This window comes from Micromys minutus (assembly GCF_963924665.1).
Source record: "Micromys minutus genome assembly, chromosome: 16".
Taxonomy (NCBI): Eukaryota; Metazoa; Chordata; class Mammalia; order Rodentia; family Muridae; genus Micromys; species Micromys minutus.
Window position 1 is genome coordinate 18,242,734 of NC_137985.1, and position 21,826 is coordinate 18,264,559.

At 40.6% G+C, this 21,826-nt stretch overlaps 1 protein-coding gene across 3 annotated transcripts in view; it reads right to left on the bottom strand.

Annotated features, from left to right (window-relative positions):
- ANLN (anillin, actin binding protein) overlaps positions 1–21,826 on the bottom strand; it is a gene marked incomplete at both ends in the record, with an annotated part of 50,199 nt that overhangs the window by 13,556 nt on the left and 14,817 nt on the right. For 2 of the 3 annotated variants that reach the window (XM_080929806.1, XM_080929805.1), the window contains 15 exons: positions 1,473–1,585; positions 2,414–2,435; positions 2,781–2,819; positions 4,387–4,443; positions 4,534–4,582; positions 5,678–5,804; positions 6,911–7,093; positions 7,412–7,547; positions 9,186–9,333; positions 9,652–9,797; positions 11,506–11,741; positions 12,696–12,806; positions 15,696–15,822; positions 18,935–19,042; positions 19,840–20,030. In XM_080929806.1, coding sequence (XP_080785932.1) covers positions 1,473–1,585; positions 2,414–2,435; positions 2,781–2,819; positions 4,387–4,443; positions 4,534–4,582; positions 5,678–5,804; positions 6,911–7,093; positions 7,412–7,547; positions 9,186–9,333; positions 9,652–9,797; positions 11,506–11,741; positions 12,696–12,806; positions 15,696–15,822; positions 18,935–19,042; positions 19,840–20,030 — 1,793 coding nt within the window. The remainder of the gene's footprint in view (positions 1–1,472; positions 1,586–2,413; positions 2,436–2,780; positions 2,820–4,386; positions 4,444–4,533; positions 4,583–5,677; positions 5,805–6,910; positions 7,094–7,411; positions 7,548–9,185; positions 9,334–9,651; positions 9,798–11,505; positions 11,742–12,695; positions 12,807–15,695; positions 15,823–18,934; positions 19,043–19,839; positions 20,031–21,826) is intronic. The other variant, XM_080929807.1, reaches the window with a different exon arrangement.

A 21,826-nucleotide genomic window follows, 5' to 3' on the forward strand; every position in this document is an offset into this window, starting at 1 on the left:
AAAATAAACAAAAGACCCAGAATCACTTACTGTGTTAAGACTATTTAAGTTACAATTTAGATTTTAGCATGTTAAAATACATTTTCTGTGTTAATAGCAGTCAACACAGCCAGAACTTTTGTCTATAAACCAAAATGGAAAAAAAAATCTTTTTCAAAGTTTAAAGTTAGGCTGGCTTGTATTGATGTAATATTTTCTATGAGAAAAATAAGATCCTTGAGAGATGAAGTCAATTGCTAGCTTACAGGCTGAGCAAGCACACGTCACTGTGTTCACCTCCCAGTGTGGCTGAGGAAGAAACAAGATAAAAAATAATAGGAACCAAGCCTCAGCTTCACCTCTATGCCGACTGCAGAATTCTCTAATCCTAATACAAGATGCCAAAGACTGCAAGCTCTATCTATATGGAAGTCAGCAAGAATGTCAGCACTGATTTCTAGAAATGGAGAAGAGAAACAGGAAGAGGGATGGAATGGGGGGAGGCTAAAAAAAGGTCAAGCCAAGTACTAAGATACAATCAGGCTAGGCTTGATAACCATGGTATTATGTAGGTAGTCTCAGCAATTTACAGGTCCAGAGTTCTAGGACAGTCTCAGCTCCACATTAATAACACTGAGGGTAGGCACTCTGGGCTATATGAGACCTCAACTCAAAAAAAAAAAAAAAAAAAAAAAAAAAAAAAAAACCCAGGAAAAAACAACCTACAATTAGTTACATCACAGTGGGAGGACTATAGTTCATAACAAAATATTACACATTTTAGGAAAAACTAAGACAGGTTCATCTTTGTAAAATGTTAACAAATAAAGAGACACAAAGTCTAATTATCCTGACTAAATCAGTTTACACTGTACACACATGTTAAAACAAGTATGTAAATTACTACATGCCAATACAAATTTACAAATTTTTAAATTAAGATATAAAAACTTGTATTTGAAAAAAAACACTGCCGAAGGCTGTTGACTTTCAGTCCTCTCATACCCTACCGTGGTCTATCTAAACATTTATTTCACACTATAGTAAAAAGTACTCCATAGAGATAAAATAGACATCTGAAGTTTGAAGCATTAAATTTGGGAAGGAAATTTCTAAAAAGATATGGTTACAATCCCAGCACTGAGAGTCTGAGGCAGGACGACCAAGACAGTTCTAGGCTAGCCTGGGATATAAAGCAAGTTTCAGGCTAATCTTAATGACACTGCTAAGACCCTGGCCCATAAACTAGAAACAGCATCTGACTGTAAGACGTAACACTGAACTCGCACAGAAAGCATTATAAACCTGAAGATCTAACTGGCTATAGTATTAAAACACAGAACACTCCTAACATAGTACCCTATCTTTTAAAATGTACAATTCGAAGAATGTATATCTCAGGCAAAGGTTTTAAACATTTACAAGTGCTCTGGAATGTCTATAGGCTAATGTTTGGTTTTCAGGTAACATAATCATAAGTCCAGTTGAATTACCTTGTCCAAAGCAAACTTGGTGTCTCCAACAGAAGATAACGACAGTGTGTGAGAACCAACTAGGGTAAAGTTGCTGGTGCGCACAGCACTGAGGCCTCCTGGACTGGCCATAACTGTAGAGAAACAGGGAGCAAGTTCAGTTCAGACTGGCTTTCCTAAGTGTGGTAGTTCAAACAGGAATGGCCTCACAGGTTCATATATTTGAATGCTCAGTCCTCAGTTGAGAAACCATTTAGGAAGAAATAGGAGGTGTGGCCGACTGGAGGAGGCATGACCTTAGTGGAGACGTGTCACTAGGAGTAGGGTTTGAGGTTTCAAAAGCCCATGTCAAACTAGTCTCAATCTCTCCTTCCCCTCTTACCCCTGCATGTGATCTGATGTGGATCAGAGTGGAAAGCGCTCACTCAGCTATTGCCTGCCTGGATCCTGCCATGACAGTCATGGACCCTCTGAAACTGTAAGCAAGCCTCTAAGTAAATGCTTCCTTTTCTAAGAGTTGCTTTGGTCTTGGTGTTTCTTCACAGCAACAGAACAGAGGCTAAGACACTAAGTAATACCTCTCTCCCTCCACACGAATGAAGTCAGACTGCCACTGAGTCTTTTATTTCTTCTCTTTTGCTTCTGTCTTTCGAGACAGGGCTTCATCCCTTCATGCCAGGCAGGCCTAGAACTCACTGTAGCCCAGAACAGCCTTGAAAGGACAGCAGGCCTCTTGGCTTTAGTCTTCCAAGTATCTCAGCCACAACTATGAGGCACCATGCTCAATTCTTCGAGTTTATTTGTGTGTATGTGTGTGTGTATGTGTGTGTGTGTGTGTGTGTGTGTGTGTGTGTGTGCGCGTGCATGCGTATGTGTGTAAATCAAGTAAAGCAAATCAAAAGGGCATGTGTGTGTGTGTATGTATGGAAATTATATTTATAAAGGTATGCAACTTCACTCACCTGAAGCATGAAGGCTGCTTTTCTAACAAAGAAAGGATAAAAAAGATACATTAATCACTTATTATTTATTTAGATTTAAATGTTAAGTATGAAATCTTCACAGTACAAGAACTACATTTGAGAAAACATTTCTTTCTATATAAGTATCAACAATTAAGACATTTTAACTTATTTTGAGGAAGTCTTACTATGTGGTCCTGTGTGGACTTCACCTAGTAACCCCACTTCTGCCTCTCAAGTCCTGGGACACATTAGTGGATGTTAAAGACTTCTATAATATTCACGGTTTAAAGCTGGTCAATGTGTAGTCTCATTAAAAAAATGTAGATTTATAAAAGGATTCAATTTTTAGAAAAATTGTACTTACTGAAGTTATAGATGTGAGGAGTCTCTTTGGGGTAATAGCCTGGAAAAGGAGAGAACTTAGCAGTTTCCACTAAATATTGTAATTCAGAAGTTAAAAGTAAAGTCTCACACAGAAAATAACTCTGAATATAAACCATATTTAGTTACTTTATCAAGGCTTCCCAAATACTGGTATCCTATTTTAAAGTAGAGTCAAAGAATTTTCTAAAAAGTTTTCCTCCTTTCCACTCGACAAAAAGACTAAAACTGAGAACAGCTGGACATGGTGACACACTATATCCCCGCCCTCAGAGGCAGAGGCAGCAGATCTTAGCGGTCTACAGAGAGTTTCAGGACAGGCAGGGATAGACAGAGAAACTGCCTAGAAAAACCAAGTTAAAAGAGAGGGTGAGGGGCAGTCTGCCTGCCAGGCAGAGTCAAGGAGGGTCAGTCAGGGTCTCTTGGCAGATTTCCCGGGCTGCAGAGGCATGGGACGGTAAGAGGATGTACACTTGAGGCTCAAGGAGAGGGGTTGAAGATTCTGTTGACTTTGGTGAAAGGAACGAGAGGCCTTGGGATGAGAACAGAGGTTTTATGTGTATATTTCAGCAACTGTTTGTTAGCTGTGGCTTTGCTTCCCACATTACTGAGATTAAAAAAGGCTAAGAAAAATACACTCGAGGGTGGTGTGGTATTGATCTGCAATCTGTCTCTTGCATCGTCTTTCTGCCTTTCCCATAATCACCCTCACTCCCCTATCAGAGACTGTTTGATTTCGTGCCAGCAGGGCCAGTACAACTGAGGACAGGAAAGTTTCTAATGATTTAGGAAGCAAACAAAACAGCAGTAATCAGACAGGCGGACAGCAACACCCTCCAGCAGCTCACTGAGCCAGTAGCACAGAGGAAAGCTGAAGCAGCTATTTTTAAGCAATTCTCAGAAAATAAAATCTATTGTGCATGTACTAGGAGGACCCTGCTTACACTGACCATTTACACTCTGCAGTCACACCTACAGCAGGAAATAGATACACCTCAGAGCCTGTAACTGATTTAAAGCCTCACACCACTGAGACTGGTAATAAAAACTAACGATTATACTGGCGAGGGTGAGGCAGGCAGGCACATCTTAGTTCCAGTTCAACCTGGTCTACAGATCCCAGTTCCAGGACAGCCAGGGCTACAGAGAAACTCAAACAAACAAACAAACAAACAAAACAACTCCCACCCCCCAAGATGATCGTGGTCGTTCGAATAGGAATGGCCTTGTAGGCTCATAGATTCAAATGCTTAGTCACCTAGAAGTAGCACTATTAGGGGGTGCCTTGTTGAAGGAAAATGTGTGTGGCGGGGAGGCTTTAATATTTTAAATACTCAGGTCTAGGACCAGTGATTCTGTTGCCCTCATTGCTGTAGAACTCTCAGCTCTGTCTCCAGCACTGTGTCTTCCTGCATGCTGCTATACTTTCTGCCATGACAGTAACTACATCTCTGAAACTGCAAGCTGGCCCAGTAAAATGCTTTCCTTTGTAAAAGTTGCTGGTTACGGTGTCTCTTCATAGCAATAGCAAACCTAACTAAGATGATAATCAAACCAGAGTGTTTTTACTAGGTCTATATAATTCTCACCTTGGACTTGGATGCTTTCTTCTTCTTATCAGGGCCTGAGGAATCTTTCTTTTGTACCTATACACAAGACCAAAATATAATATCTTAAAATACAATCTGAGTAAGGAAATACACTACTGTTCATTTCAGAAAGTCTTAACTACTTACCAAGCTGTAAACTTCAACATTTATTTCAAAGTCATTGGAAACATCATGCCTGGGGGTTGGGGGGAGGAGTAAATAAAATTGTAATAAAAACCTAAAGTTATGACTTTAAAAATAATGTGCAAACAGCATTACAGGACTCAAAGTAAAAGACTGAACAACTAAAAATTGGATTGTCTGTTCATATTTAAAAATAAGCAGGGGTCCAGGAGATGGCTTAGTAGTTAAGTGGGGTCTGTCACACAAGCCTAGCAACCTAAGTTCAATACTGAGAAGTCACATAAAGGCAAAGGAGAGAACAGTGTACAGTCATCCTCCAGCTTCTACACGAGCTTTTGCCCACAGCCCACACTGACCTCATGCATGCATATCATATACAGTAATAACCACAGTACATTTTAAAGACTTACTATTTTTATTGTATGTACATGCATGCCTTGCCTGCATGTATGTCTGTGTACCACATGCATGCAGTGACTGCAGAAGCAATAAGAGGGCACTGGATCCTCTGGAATGAGAATACTGAGAACCAAACCTGGTCCTCTGGAAAAACAGCCTGCGCTAGTAACTGTTGTGTCATTTCTCCAGTGCCTCACAAATGAATTTGTAATAATAATAATAATAATAATTAATAATAATAATTTGGAAGAGGTGCTCACAAAGGCTCAGATCTTCTGAGACATTGGCAGATGGTTACAGAAGGTGAGACATTGGTTTTAGAGGGGTGATAGGCTGTCCTTGCTCCCATAAGCAATCCTAGAGGAATCTCGTTGGCTAGCACATGAGGCCCTGGGTTTGATTCCCAACACTACCAGAAAGAAAGAGCTGAAAGTAGAAGACAGCTGAGAAGAAAGAAGGAAATCAGCAGGAGTGAGACGAGACAAGAGGGGGGGTGTGGATTTATATAACCATGAGGTTATGTATACTAATAAAATGCGGCATTCTAATAAGTTAGCAAACATGTGTAAATGTATCTTATATACTACAAAAGTCTGGAATATAGCTTGCTGATACAACAAAGCCCTTAGTTCCATCTCATGCACTACAATGGAGAAAACAAGATTATAAATGTCACTCAGATGCTGAGACTATCTTAACTCTGTTAAAAGAAAAACAGTCTGAACCATGAGACGCTCAGTTTACTTACAGAGTAAACGTGGTGGGAAATGTCAGAGCATCACCGCTAAGGGAGTTTGCAGTACTTGCTAATGGTGTGGCAACCATCTGTTCAGGCCCAGCTTTTAGCATAATTAAGTAGTAGTAATTTGATGAATCTGTAAGAACAAATTGTAATGTAAAATCACACTTAGCAGCAGCAGCACTCTGGAAGACCAGAGGCACACTGCAATCAACTCACATAAAATTTAAATTTCTCAAAACAAAAAGCTAAGAAAGACGCAGACTGATACCTACAGCAGTCCCGGAATAAGCTCAAGGTCTGCTAACAACACAAAACCATCCCTGCTGTGACCTGCTTGGCAGTGCTTAGCACACGCCTCCAAAGGGTAAATCATATGATTAAGACCCACTGAAGATATTTACAGGTTTTGAAACACAGGGTGTCACCAAATTTGGGTCTGGCTTAAGCTGACAACCTTCTATCCAGTTGTCCAAGTGGCTGGGATGACAAGCTATTCCACCAGGTCCCACTGAAGGCTCAAACATTTGCAGGCATCTTTTTATTTTCCCTAAAACTCAAAAGCTTCTCACTTTAAAATGTCTTTACCTATAGAGATTAAGTTCTAATCAAAGAAAAATACAAAAAAATCTTAATTTTCATCCAACATTTCATACACTTTTAGTTTTATTGAGTTTTCTAGAAATTATCCTGTTTCAAATTCTGCTGCCATATTCCTCTGCAGCCACTTGACGCTCCTGTGAGTTCTGGTAGATTAGACAGTTTAAAGATTGCTGTAGTTATTGAATCCAGCAAAGAAAAGACAAGTTCATCAGAGGCATTTACTAAGCAATCAGCAGTCATACAATCAATAATTCAAAATTTCTAGAAGAACTTCTATAATTTGTTGAATTTTTACTAGAATAAAGTAAAATAATTTCTTTTGAATGATCTGGCACATTAATATAACAAAACTAATTAATGAAGGTCAAACGGCATATCCTGTCACCGCAACTCGCCTTCGGAGAATGCTATCTGTCACAATTGTGCTCAGCCTTCTTTTGAGACAGTCATGTCATACTTGGGTGTGTTGGTAACCAGATCTGTAAAATTTTCCCCTAATGGTTTTATTCAAATATTTTAATACGAGGAACGAAGTCATAAGATGGAAGTGTTGTATCGTAAAGCATGTTTCCTTATGTCTTTCTCGAGCAAATCTGTCTAGGCAAACTCCTCCATCTGCCATGAAATCCAGACCCGTACCTGGTTTTTGTGCAGTGCTGCAGACAAAATCTGCCTTCAGAGGCAGGCAGATCTCTGACAAAGCAACTGACCCTTTAGATGGGACAAATTCACTCTGGGATATGACTCCAGTCTTGTTTCTCCTCTGAGGTCCTTCATTCTTCAGCTTATTCAGTTCATCTATCAGAAGTGCTCTTTTCTCAGCTGTGAATATAAAATATGCAACTAAATATTCTAGACATTAAAGCTGAAACTGTTTTCTGAGTGAGAGCCAAATCAGGAGCATTCATTGAAGAGGGAACTGACAACATCAGTTGCTGTCTCTGAGGGAGCTGCTGGGTAGGCTCTCCCTTTCTAGTCTGTTTCCAACTGCTTACGATGCGTCAGCTTTTCATCGGCTTTCTCACGTGGTGTCCCCTTCCCACGTCAGCGTGCTCCGTTTCCACATTAGCTGAAGGCACAGACTAATGTGCGCACATGCCGAGTCATCTAGGATACCACGCTCCAGGGCAGCACACATACTTGCGATCAGAAGCAGTCTTTCTGCTTCAGCTTCTTCCAGGGATCCTTTCCCATGCTCCTCATCAACACAGCAGTTGAGGGCCTGACTGGCCTGATAGATCACTGTCTGCTGCAAATTTATGTCATTATTGAGCTCCTGGTGAAATCACAGAAGAAAATTCATGTTTTTAATCACCACTGCCACTTTATTTACTCTAACTGCAAAATTTTCAACATTTTTAGAAATGTCAAAATCAGTTTTATTGTATGAATTTTTCGATCACAGATTCTTAAACTGTGAGCATCGCAAAAATATGTAATGCCAGTAAAAGGTTCTGATTACAATCAAACATTGATTCGGATGGTGGTGGTGCACACCTTTAATCCCAGCACTAGGGAGGCAGAGGCAGGTGCTTCTCTGAGTCCAAGGCCAGCCTGGTCTACAGAGGAGTTCCAGGAGAACCAGGGCTGTGCAGAGAAACCCTGTCTAGAAAAAACTAAAATAAAACATTATTGAAAATCAAATTGTATGATGAATCTAAGATGTTCCTGGTGGACACTGCAACCTTCATTGTGGTCATACAGTGAACGCAGACTAGACATCACAGTGTTACACCAATGAATACCATCTACAATGTGATCACTATGAAGGAGTTTGTGCTCAAACATTCACCAGAGGAACCTAGAATGTCAAGCAAACAGGGTTATCCCTTCAAGGGAAAGAATGAAAAACCTTCGTATTGGACCAGAAGGCTAGAGCAAGCACTCTTTCTGGCCTGGTGACCTTTGCACTATCTGTGACCAGAGACTTTTTCAGCATCGGGCCCTCTCGAGATCCTTATGGTAAATTTTTTATGGACATTACACATAGCTTTGATGAAGTCACATCTGATTTATCCTTGGGGAGATTTATGTACACTTTTTTATGCATGCAGGACTGAGTTACATTATTCTGAGAATAACTTTCAACAAACTGTGCTGTATTTAAATACACTTAAAATAAACTCCTGACATTTGAACAAACACCAGGCCACTGAGTCAGGTTAAGCCAAACTGCGTTCTTGCCTCTCTCAGCTCCTAACTCTGCTGGCATAACACACCTTATGTTATAAAATAAAATTTTATTATATATGCAGAGTTTTGTACTTCTACAAAGCATAACAGACCTTTAATCTCAGCAGTCAAAAGGCTGAAACAGGCAGGTCATCATGAAGTTGAGGCCTGCCTGGTCTACCTAGCAAGCTCCAGGACAGCTAAGATTACATCATGAGACTCTGTCTCAAAATAAACAAACACATAAATAACATAATGACCTAATATTTTCCTATTACTGTTCCATAGTAATTAATAATAAACTTTAAATTATAGTGAATATGAGGACTTTAAAATTGCTCTTGTGCTGACTTAGCTCCAAATAAAGTGACACTCAGTGAGGGCATGGATAGGTGCTGGCAAGTGTCTGCGGCACAAACCTTGGTACATGAGTTTGGACCCCAAGTGCCCAGACAGAAAAAAAATGTTTGCTTTGGCAAAACCCCTGGAAGGTACAATAAGTCTTACACATTTCTACCACCCAACTGATAGTTACACTTATGTTGGGAGGGGAGGGCTGCTGGGGATTGAACCCAGGGCCTCACACGCGCTAGCCAATCACTACACTACAGAGATACGTAGTTTACTCCGTGGTGAATCCAGGAGTCGCTTGGCTCCCAAATGAGTCCCCACTGCAGTCACTCAGGCTGCGAGCTCACAATGGAGTTCCAAATAGTCCAAAGTATCCCACACCAGGGCATACCTGCATTTTTTGTTTGATATTAACTTGACCAGAAAAGACATTATTCTTTTCACCCAATTTCGAAGCAACATCCTCCTTTCGAACAATCACTTGCTTTATGGAAGGGCGTTCTGTTTCTTTGAATCTTTGAGACCTATATGCATCAATGCTTCAGGGAAAAAAAATGTTACTCTTAGAAATCCAGGAACAATACTCTATGAAACATGTCATCAGAAACTGAACTTCATACTGAAAACATCTGCCACCGTTCCCCACATGGAAGTATCATTTGGGGAAAATAAAAATGACAGATGTGATCCCAAGCTGACTTCTTGCTTGGCATGCCCGAGGCCTGGCTCAATCCCCAGAGCCACAAAAAGTTATTCCAACCTTACAGAGAGATGCTGTAAACATCACCTAAACTGTAACACTCCTCCTGCCAATCTAAACCTACATGTGAGGAGAGGCCTTCCCCAAACAGCCATACCTATAAAGAAGGTCCCGGTCCTCAGAACTGAGGCTATCACCAGATTCGGCTCGAGGGACACGGGTTCTCTGGAATTTTCCTGGCTTAGGACTTGCAGCACTTAGGCCAGTGTCTCTCAATTCCGATTTAGGTGAAGAAATGACATCCTATAGAAAGTAAGACAGTAAGTGAGACAGGTATCAGACTGTCCCAGCCTTGCTTTCCTATGCTTTGTTTTCACTTAGGAGACATGGTCTTCACTGTGCTACCCAGGTTAGCCTCCAGCTCTTCATCTTCCTGCCACAGCCTCCTGACACCTGACTACAGACGTGACCACACTCAGGATTTACATACCAGAAGTTACGGGTGAACAACATGGATCCTAAATAATACTTCATTTAATTCTAAATCATAATTAATTCTTTTCTGCTATTAGGAAATACACATCTAACAAGTCTACTCTTTTATAATAAAAACAACAGAATAGATTACACTCCTACAAAGTAACTGCATAGAAAGCACAAATCAGCAAAGCAATGAGAAGCATTGAGTCTGCAGGACTATTGTCTGCTCTGCCTACAGAAAAGGCCCTGTTCCTCACAAAGCCAGACAGGACCAGGGGCTAGAGAGATGACTCCGTGGTTAAAAGCAATGGCTGTTTTTCTAGAGACCAGGGTTATTGAACCAGTACCCACGTGGTGGCTCACACCACCACGTCCAGTCACACTGCACACACATGAAGTATAGATAAACATTCAGGTAAAACACCCAACACATAAAATGAAATGAAAAAAAAAAGTTTTAGGTTGAACTAACTGACCACAAAGTTTTGCCTCATGCCATACATTCACTTGACTTCTACTCAAGCATCTACCATTCATCCAAATATTGCAACATTTTGCAGTAACATGCATTTACAACCAGCAAGATACAGAAAATTCTTTCAAAATTTGTTGATTCCTAAAGCACAGATTTCTTTTCAACAGGATTAAATAAACTTATTTCTCACTGACAAAAATGTGTTAATTCTAATAGTTCCTATACTGACTAATAAAGATGTACTTGACCCTGTTATGAAGACTTAAAAAGTTCATGAACTGAAGCTGCAATTCATGTTATACTGACCTATCAGCACACACAGGGCTAGCCTGGGCTGCGTGAGACCCTGTCTCATAAAAAACAATCAACAAACAAACCACACACACAAAAACCAAACAAAACCTTTTAAAGAAAAGTATCTCTAATTGCCTGTACGTGGGATATGTTCTTCTAGCTGGGCTGCCTTGTCTGGCTTCAAGAGGAAGTGCCTAGCCTCACAGAGACTTGAAATGCCAGGGATTCCCAGGGGGTTCCCACCTGATCAGATGAGAAGGGGAGGGAGGAGGGGGGCAGTAAGCAAGATGTAAAGTGAATAAGCAAAAAAAAAAAATTTTTTAATGTTTTTAAAAAGTTACCTCTAATTGAGGCCATCCCCAGAACTAGATCCTGAGTTTAGGATGATGTGACTAATAGAAGTCAGGACTCAGTGAATGTCAGTTGTATTTGTGGTCCTAAATATAATTGTGATTTAATAATTACATCAGCCCTAGAATGCAGGTACTGTTGCTGACCTTGTTTAACAGCTAAAAGAACCATGTCACAGAGAAGTCGCAATTATAAAATGCTACAACCAGGATTTGAGCCCAGATGGCATGCTTGTTATAACATGTTAATGTTTATCTGAGGTCATAAGAAATCACTAGAGTTTTACATTCTAAACAAATTCGGTCAGTTTTACAAAACCACTGGTGACATTGCCAAATTTGTATTTACCAGATATGCAGTCTTACTGAATTTACTTTCCTATGAGCCCGAGTAAGGACGGTCTTTTCTTACCTCTAGATTCACCACACCGACCGTCTGAGCTAGCGGAGCAAGTAAAGACATTGAAGAGATATTCAGTGCATCTTCCTGCTCCTCACTGTTTTCTGTTCCCACTTGGTCCATCTCCTCTTGGCTCTTTTCCACATCCAGTTCCCCTTCCTCTAGGACATGGCTGAAGATGTCATTAATGACTTTGGAGCTATTGATATCCTCATCATCCACACTCATCTCAACTTCACGCACTACTTCTGAAAAAGATTTCAGTGGAGAGATACTGTGATCCAAGATGGCAGGGGAGGTGGAGTTTCCATGCTTTCTAAAATACAGTTACCCTAAGAAAAGTTACTTCTTAACAACAAGGTAGAGAGGACAATCTCCAATAAACGTTCCAAAATATTTTCCAAGATATAAAGATTAGATCTACAAAAAAAAAAAAAAAAAAAAAAAAGGAAAAAAAAGAAAAAGAAAAAACAATGTACATTATGTTCATTAGATTTTGGTGAAGGTTTTAAGCAGGAACACAAAATTCTAACTTTCAAAAAAATACTTGTTCAAGGACTAGACAGATAGCTTGGTGTGTTCTATACTAGGACTCAAATCTGGTTCCTAGCACCCACAATGGGCAGCTCACAATGACCTGTACATCCAGATCAAAGGGATATGACGGCCTCTTCAGGCATCTAGTCATGTGAACACACCCACACAGATAAACACACAATTTAAAAATAAACCTCTCCCAGCAGTGCTCCCAGGACTTACAGGAGGCAGAGGAGGCAGAATCTGAGTTTAAAAGTAGCCTGGTCTATAGCGAGAGCTTCAGGACAGCCAGGGCTACAGAGAAACCCTGTCTCGAATGAATAAATAAGTGAATAATCTTAAAAAGCACTTTTAAAAACAAGCTTCTCCTATAGGTAGGAGGTGTCATTTCACACAGCAGTCAGTACAGTAAAACGTTTAACAACACTGGGTAATTCTGACAGAGCAAACCAACAGTAACTGCTAATAGTACCTCATCTTAATGGAAGCTACAGTATTTCTTAGCTTGAAAACAAAGGTATTTTGAAATCAAAGGACATTTAAAAACACATTATCCTTATATTATTGCATTAGTTTTTATAATGTGTCTAGAGCCAAAAATAATAAATAAATAAATAAATAAATAAATAAATAAATAAATAAATAAATAAAGAGTATAAACCAACCGGTCTTCTGCTCAACCTCCGGGTCTGATGCTACTTTTAAGGACTTTTCCTCTTCTAAAAACAATGTTATTTTCAAAGGACTAGACTTAGTCATTTCGCTTTCAGTGGAACCTAAAAAAAAATGTTTGAGAAAAGACAAATTAGTGTGTGTATGTGTGTGTGAATGCCCATGTGTGCACACATGCCAGAAATAACCTGAAATGTAAAATCATGGAGTGATAAATCTTTATTACCAAACTGTGTCTTTATTTTAAAATATTTAAATCTGGAAATAAAGAACGACTACCTCTGTTTTCTCCTAATACTAATTATGCCCCCCAGAAACTGTTTGCATGAGAGGGTCTATACACAGCTTCTGGGAACCTGCCCCCAGTTAATTCTGACTGTTAAATAAAGATGCCAGGAGCCAATAGCTGGGGAGGAGAGGCAGAGGAGGGATTTAGGGTTCCTGGGCTTGGGACCCAAGGAAGCAGGAAAGAGACGCCATACCTGAGGTGTTGGCAGCAGAAAGCAGTAGAGCTGCCATGTAAGGGGCTGAGAGAATGCAGCCCAGACGGCTGCTCAATGGGGTCAAGATGAGCCAAGATGGAACACAGAAATTAGTACGTAGTAACTCAGAATTATCGGTGGGAGGAGGATTCTAACAGCATGGGGGTTAAGCAGTTGCCCAGCTATTGTGCTGTGTAGGGCATATTAAATATAGAGGCTGTGTGTGTTACATTCGATAACATAAGCCATTGAGGTGGGTAGTGACCCCACGCTGGGATTTACTGGTAAATATTAATAATACAAAGGGAAATAAAGACACAAACAGAAGGAAAGATTTAGTAAAAGGCCAGCATGCCATAAAAATCTGGACACTCAATGCAATCTCTATCAAAATCTCTTTCCAGGAAGGAAAATGTACCCACAAATTTATAAAGAATTTAAGGTCTCTTGACATTTTCAGACATTTCTGAAAGAGCACAAAGTTAAAGGATTCATATTTCTGTAAAAACTTATTACACAGTTGGGTTCAGCTCAGTGGTACTTTCTCTGCCATATATAAAGCGTTAAAGATAGACCCTCACGTATTTAAAAGAATAGCAAAAAAGTATTTAACTTAAATGTAATATTTAACTGTAAATTATATTTTTTAAAAAAGGATAGGAGAAAGGCTTTATGTTGAATTTTTCCATAATTTCCTATGTTTAAAACAAACAGAAGAAGTAACAAAAGAAAATAGAAACATAAAACTACAAGCTTAACTTTTTTTAGCAAATACACTCAGTCTATGAAACAAGACATTTGTCAATCACGTGCATGATGAAGAGGTCACCATCTAGAACACAGAAACAACCCACTGAAAATTAAGGAATTTCCCCAAAGAATATGAAAAATATTCACTACCACTATTGAGAAACACAAATGACACATGGGGTTTTTAATCTTACACATACTGCCACTACCCAAAACAAAAGGATCATCGACAAAAACCACTCAAAACCTAAAACAATGCTGGTAAGAAGCAGAGCATCTTAGGGTTTTGTGCCTTGGACACCTCTCCAGAGACTGCAGCAGCTGCAGAAGGAAGGAGGTGCTCCAAGTACACCCACAGAGAACAGGCAGGCTGTGCACACACCATACCCAGCCTTCCTCACCCAGAGCCTCACTTTCCACAGCTCCAGCTATCTGCTGTCAACCCAAACCAGCAAATCCACAAATACACATCACGCTGTACAATTCTGTTCCTGTGAAAACGCCGCAGGGTATGCAGGAAAACACCTGAGCTCCTAGGGGACTCAGGCGAAGTCATAGGTTTAAGCTTTACCCACAGGATCTTGGGCTGTACCCTTGAAGATAAAGAGGGAATACTGCATGTTTCTATCCATGACTACTTAAAGACAGATTCACAGCAACAAAGGAAAACAGGATGATTCAGGAAAGAAGTTTTGTTTAATGAGTACAGTTTCAATTTTCCAAAGACAAATCTCTGAAGATCAATGACAAATGAATATACAAAACACTATTGAAATGTGAGCCTAAAAGCAATTAAATTGGCAAAACTGCTTTGGGTGAGGGGTCTTTATTGAGACAGTGTCTCACTATGAAGCTCAGGTTTAGCTTAAAAACCAGCAATCCTTTCTTTCCCCAGAGTTCTTCGATTACAGGCATGTGCCACCATGCTTAGCTAAAGCTGGTTGAGTTTATGTGATTCTTTTTATCTCATATTATTAAAATAAAAATTGCCAGTTATAATGGTATATGCCTTTAATCTCAACACTCAGGAAGCAGAAGAATCTCTTTGAGTTCAAGGCCAGGCTGGTGTAAGAGCCCTAGGATTGCAGAGCTACACAGGGGGTTTTGAGGAGAAGAGAAAGAAAAGAAAGGAAGGAAGGAAAGCAATTGAAAGTGTTTATGATAAACCAAGCATGGCAGCTCACACCTGGAATTCCAATACTTGGAATACTTCAGCAAGAGGATTAAAACTTCTAGACTAGCCTGGCAGTGGTGATAATCCCATCCCAGCCTCAAGAGGCAAAAGCAGGTAGATGTCAGTAAATTTGAGGCCAGCATTGTCTATAGAGTGAGTTCCAGGACAGCGAAGGTTACACAGAGAAATCCTATCTGGAAAAACAAACAAACTTCTCAGCCAGTGTAGGTTACACAGTAAGCGTCTGTTTCCTACAAGAAAGATGGGCAGGGAAACGAGTGGGATAAAGGGAAGCAGGAAACAGGCGGAGAAGAGAAGAGAGGGGTGGAGAGGAGCAGAGGGGAGGAGACCAGAGCAGAGAGGAAAGGGAGGCAAGGGAGGCAAGGGGAAGGGAGTAAAGGAAAGGGGAAGGAAAGGAAACAGAGGGGAGAGGAAGGAAGCGGGGGCAGAGCTCTGCTGCCCGAACAAAGCCCCTCTCTCTTCGGAAGAGGACAACACATGAGCCAAGAGGGAGTTCTTTCTGTGGGAAGAACTAAATGGGTGAAGGGCAAACAGCGGAGGCACTCATGTAGCATGGGGTCACTGACCTGCAGGCTCTGTACCAGAAATCTTCACTGCTGTTTCAGTTTCAGCCACTTTATCAGTTACAGAAATCGACAGGGTGCTTGAGACAATCTGATGTTTCTTGAGGGGAGTGTTAGGACAGTTACTTTCCTAAAAAAAACAAATGGAGAGGCAAATTCTATTTCTCAGAATTACAAATCTTAACTATGTGTTATTAAATAAGACTACTGTTAAATTAATATTCTATATGTTTTTGAAGAATAAAAGAAATAATGTATAATAAAAAGACTCAGACTAGTGTTAATTTCCAAGTATGTAAAATCTTAAAGACTAGGAAGGAGAAAGAATAAAGTCATTTCAGAGTTCAGTTTTATACAAACCAAAGTTAAAGCCACACAAAAGCAATTTCCTCTGTCACTTTAATCAGCTCTTGCCTATACAATCTAGAGATAGGTCTGACATAAAAATTTTATTTATCACTTACTCAAAGAAAAAATTCAAAGAAAATAAGGATAAAAACAAACCCAATAATGAGGAAGAAAGAAAGAGTTTGAAAAGCGTGCACTATTTCCGTGTTGAAGCTTTATGATAGACAGGCCTAGCTACTGCACAGCCCACTGCTAGCATGCAGTGTATGTTGCTCAAGGATCCCATTAGGGGCTATTTTTGCCTCTTGGCCATTTGGTGCTTTATTTCCTTGTTTCTACCTATTTTCTTATCCTCCATCCAAGGTGGAATTCATTGCAACCACTTCCCCAATGACTTGTTCATTAACATGAACATCTAGACACAAACATCTGAGAAAGCCCTACCTAGTACCAACCAATTCTTCAGATCTACAACTAGACTCTGGCTGTACCCGTGAAATTTGGTTATAATATTTGGTTTCACAGCCTGTGGTGGTTTGAATGAGAATGCCCCATAGGCTTTTGTGTATCTGAACACATGGCTCCAGCTGCATGCACTATTGGGGGGTTTTGGAACCTTTAGGATATGGAGCCTTGCTGAGGAAGTATGTCACTGGAACAGCCCTACCCTGTTTGCTATTTGTGAAGGAAGTGTAACTGGAGCTCCTGACTCCATGCTTCTTGGACTACTGCCATGACGTCCCACCACAACCAACTTTGTCCTGTGGAACTGTTTCAAAACAACCCCTTTCTTCCTTAAGCTGTTTTCTGTCATGGTGTTTTCTCACAGCAACAGAAAAATAAGTAATACAGAACCTGTGTGAATCTCTGTTCTACCATCTGCTTCCAGGTTAGCCCTTCCTTCTTCCAAGTATTTCACCTGCCAGGTTCCATGCAGAAGTGAGCTCCTCCTGTTCCCAGCAGTTGACAGACATTTCTGCTTCCAGAGCTAACAGGACCTGCAGTTTCCACCGAGCATTCTCACAACTGATTCCCTTCCCTTTATCCTATCAACCAATCACCAGCTTTTCCTCTATCTTAACTACTTACTTCCTAACTCCTTTCCACCAACACTAAAATTTCCCTGAATTTACAAAACAATTCAAACAGCTTTGCCTTTTCATACCTTCCAGGCACGACAGAAACTTCCAACAACTTCTACACTAACTGCCTCTGTTCTCTTCAACCTGCCATCCCTCTTCTTCCTGCATTCCTCACCAGACACACCACAGCAGACTTCACACTTGAAACCTCAGCATGCACGAACACCAAATAAACAAACCTCAGCCGACTCATTTCAACCCTCAGTGGACAAAATCATTCCATGTTTCTCAAAAACATTCCATCTCTGTAGATTCTAATGACTGCAGTACTTTAAACAAAAATGGCCCCATAGCATTATGGGAAGTGTGGCCTTTCTAGAGTATGTCACTAGGAGGTGGGCTTTGAGTTATCAGCTCACCCCTAGGCCCAGTGGCTCTGCCCTCCTGCTACCTGCTGATCAAGATGCAGACAGAACTCTCAGCTCCTTCTCTAGCATCATGCCTGCCTGCATGCTGCCATGCTTCCTGCCTGGATGATAATGGACTGAACCTTGAAACTGTAAGTCAGTCCCAGTTAACTATTTTCCTTGGTCATGGTGTCTCCTCACAGTAATAGAAATCCTAAGACAATGACACTCATGTATTTCCTTTTGTAATGAACAAATGAGTTTCTGGGGAAAGAATCGTCTGAACTTCCTGTTAGTATCATCCTCAGAAGTCTGTGCACATGTATAAGTGTTGCCATCTCACAAGCTTGGCAGAAACTGTTTAGTACAAAATAATCTAGACTCCTGTCTCCAGGGACACAGGAGAGAAACAGTAAGAATCTAGTACTGTGGTAGCCAAATGATGGTGGTCTTCACACAGAAAATGCATTGGTAATACCAAATTCTGCTAGTAAGTCATTCAATGCATTCACTGATCTGAAACTGGTCAATGAAAATCATGGATGAACTTGAGAAAAAAGAGAGAGGGGGGAAGAAAAAGTGGGGAAGAGAAAAAGAAGTAACCTATGGCAGTGACATCCTACATTACACATATAAGATTCTGAGGGTCCTGCCCCCAGTTGGTTTGGTTGGGTGAATATAGTTGCCAGTAGCCAATGGCTTGGCAAGGAGACAAAGATGGGACTTTAGGATTCATGGACAAGGGGACAGAGAAGGAGGAGGATTTGATTTAGTATTGCCATGCCAGGAAAGATATAAGAGCTGCAGGCCTGAGAGCTACAGAAGAGAGGTGTACCAATCATATAAGAGCTGGGGAAGAGCAGCCCCAGACATCCCCAGAAACTGGGTCTGGCATAGTAGAGATGGAATATAGATTTTAGTAAGTAATTATTCAGGAGTATCAGAGGAGAGGCGTTAGCAGTGTCAAAGTTTGGGAGTGGCTCAGCCATTGAGCTGTTTAAGGCATATTAAGATAGAAGGCTGCATTTGTGTGTACGTGTGTCTTTCATTCAGAAAACCAGAACATGGGGCAGGTAGGGAGTTACTCGTGCTGCCGCCACCTGGGAGATTAGGACGGATTAACCAATTACAGCAGCAACAACAAAAGAAAGTGTTAAGCCATTTCAGGACTGAGGAATGGAAACAGTGGTTTATTAGGAAAGGAAGGCATTTGAAATTTATTTCACAAACCTGGGCATGGTGAGTCACACCTATAACCCAAGAACTTGGGAGGCCGACACAAAGGGATTATGTCAAATCTGTAACTAGCCTCTGCTAGACTGAGAGACCCTGTCCTCTCGAAACCAAAAGTTAAAGTCCACTCTTACTTTACCTCAGTGACTTTTACGCTTATGGCTCACATTACCTGTTTGGTTTCTAGCTGTCTGCTTCTTGACTTTTCATCCTTTTCTGCACTCCATAAGTTGCCCTTGTCAAGCCGACCACGAAGACAGGCCAGCTCTTTTTCACGTTCCTACACATATTAAAGATGGCAGTATTTTACAAAAGAACCAATAGCATTTAAGAATATGCAGATACTAGTCAACATTTTTAAAAGCTAGATGTGGCAGCACATAACTCTAATCCTAGCACTGGGAGGTAGAGGCAGGAGGGTCAGTTCAAGATCATCCCCGGCTATACAGCTAGTCTGAGATCAGCCTGGACTACATAGAGCCTTATAGAAAGATTAGAAAGAAAAGAAACTTTTGTCTTCGTTATAAAATACAAAGATTCACAAGTAAAATATGATTCGACTTCATTGTCCGATCTTCAACACAAGGTACAAAGAATCAAAATTCTGTTTATCAGCAGCAGGCATGGTAGTCAAACCTGTATCCCAATACATGGAAAGTTGAGGTAGGACTGCTGGGAATACAGGGCTAGCCTGGGCTGCTTAGTGAGTTCCGAGGTGATCTAGGGCTACAGAATATATCTTATTAACTTTCACATGTCCCCAAAAGGATTCTCCTTAGCTTAGTCAAAAATAATCATATTTTGGCTGGAGGGACGGATTAGTAGGTAAGAGCTCTGGCTGTTCTTGTAGAAAACCCAGGTTTAGTTCCAAGAACCGAATGGCAGGTTGCTACCTTCTGTAACTTCAGTTCAAGGAAATCTAATGCCCTCTTCTGGCCTCTGCAGGCATTGCATGTTTGTGGTACACAGATGCAAGCAAAACACACATACACTTAAAATAAAAATAAGAGACTCATATTTATTCCTTAGGCTCTATACTGAGGCCACATGATAAGCATTAGATGCAGACAACCTTACCTGTTTGAGCTGCTGTGCTAAATGAGTAGTGGATGAAGATGTGTTTTGCTTGAATAATCTCTCCTGGATAGCTTTTGTATTTGGAGTGATATTTGGGGTTCTATGGGATGCTCTATATGTTGGACTTTCTTTACTGTGTTCTTGACAACGCTCTCCAAAGCGTTCCAGGAAAGGCTTAATTCCTCTTCCTCCTACGGAAAACACAGTTTTGGAATCTATTTAAAATACCTGGCAATTATCATTTCCAAGGGAAAAATTCTAAACCCATTAGTCACAAAGTGGTTTGTTTCTAGGAACAGTCATTTACTGTTATTAAAAACTATTAAAATTGCTCAGCCTATTAAATACATATTTTGAATTTTAAAATTTTATTTTTAATTATTCTTAATCATATGTGTGTATGTGTATTTGTGTGGGGTGACTGTGAGTACAGGTACCCAAGCAGGCCAGGTGTCAATTCCCTCGGAGCTGGAGGAGCTGGAGTTACAGGCTGTGATCAGCTGACAAGGAAGCTGAGAATAAAATTTGGATCTAGACAGCTGTCCTCCAACTCCATGCAGGCCATGGCAAGCATGTGTGCACATAAACCATTTTTTTCTACAAATTATAAGATACACAGCTCATCAAAAAGATGTCTTGATTTTATAGTCTTAAAAGAGTGAGTGCTATTTGTAAGAGTATAAAGTTCTTTTGTAGTACGGCAAATGGAATATAGATACAGATGATAGATATATTCTCTTTGTGTGTGTGTGTGTGTGTGTGTGTGTGTGTGTGTATCCACCTTTACCAAAAGGGTTACTATATCAGAGGTTGGGAAGACTTTCCTTAGGTGGAAAACTGTAAGGACTTGGGGCTCTGTGGACCCTATGGAGTCTCTCGTGACTCTTCAATACTGCATTAGAGACTGAAAAGAGCCACAGGAAAACACATAAATAAATGGATGTGGCTATTATACTTTATTTGAAGAGGGAAGGAATAAAAAGGCAAACAGCAGAATTCAACATATGGCCACACTCAGGACTCCAGATGTCATTTATCACCGCTTCAGATCATATACCAAGCTAGAATTCAGTACAAAGAAACATCTATATTGGGTATCTCTGAGGTGTTGGTAATGTAATTCTGATTATACCAACTAATAAAGAAAAATACAAAGAATGCTTCCTACCTAAGTTGTGCATCTTTAGAAACCTAGGAAAAAAAGAACTAGTCTGTGGGGCTGAGGGGATGGCTCCGCAGTTAAGAGCATTTGATACTCTTGTAGAGGACCTGGGTTCAGTACACAGCACCGACACGGAGGCTCACAACCATCCATGACTCCAGTTCCTGGGGATCTGAAGCCCTCTTTGACTATGTTGGGCATCGGGCACACAAGTAATTAATTCAAGCCAAATAATATACATGTTCCAACAAAACAACATACACACAGTATAAAAACCAAAATATATATAAACCAGTCTGATTCCATCAGAGGACCTTGTAATTATTTCTTTTATGGTTCCCTTGTCATTGTCATCCTCACCTACCTCCAGCCTGCAAGAGTGGTAGAGACTGAACCCAGGGTCTGTGCACGCTAGAAAAATGCTCCACCACCGAGCTCCACCTCGTTTCCAATTCTCATTTGAGAGCATCTAGACACTGACCATGGCATTCTACTTGCCCTACTCCTATTTATTTCCACTTACAAAGTAAGAACTATAATGTCTAGAGTGTGTTTTCAGGAATAACAGACTGGGGATATAGCAGTTGGTAGATTCTATGCACGAAATGTGTGAGTCTCTTAGGAGTAATCCCCAGCACAGCATGCATGTCTGTAACCCCAACACTGGGGAACTGGGTAGGAAGATCTCAATGCCAAAGTCATCCTTACCCACAGAGTGAGCTCAGGGGAAGCCTGAGGCACATGAGATCCTGTTCAAAAAGGACACACACACACACACACACACACACACACACACACACGCAGTGGAGAGATGGTTCAGTGGAG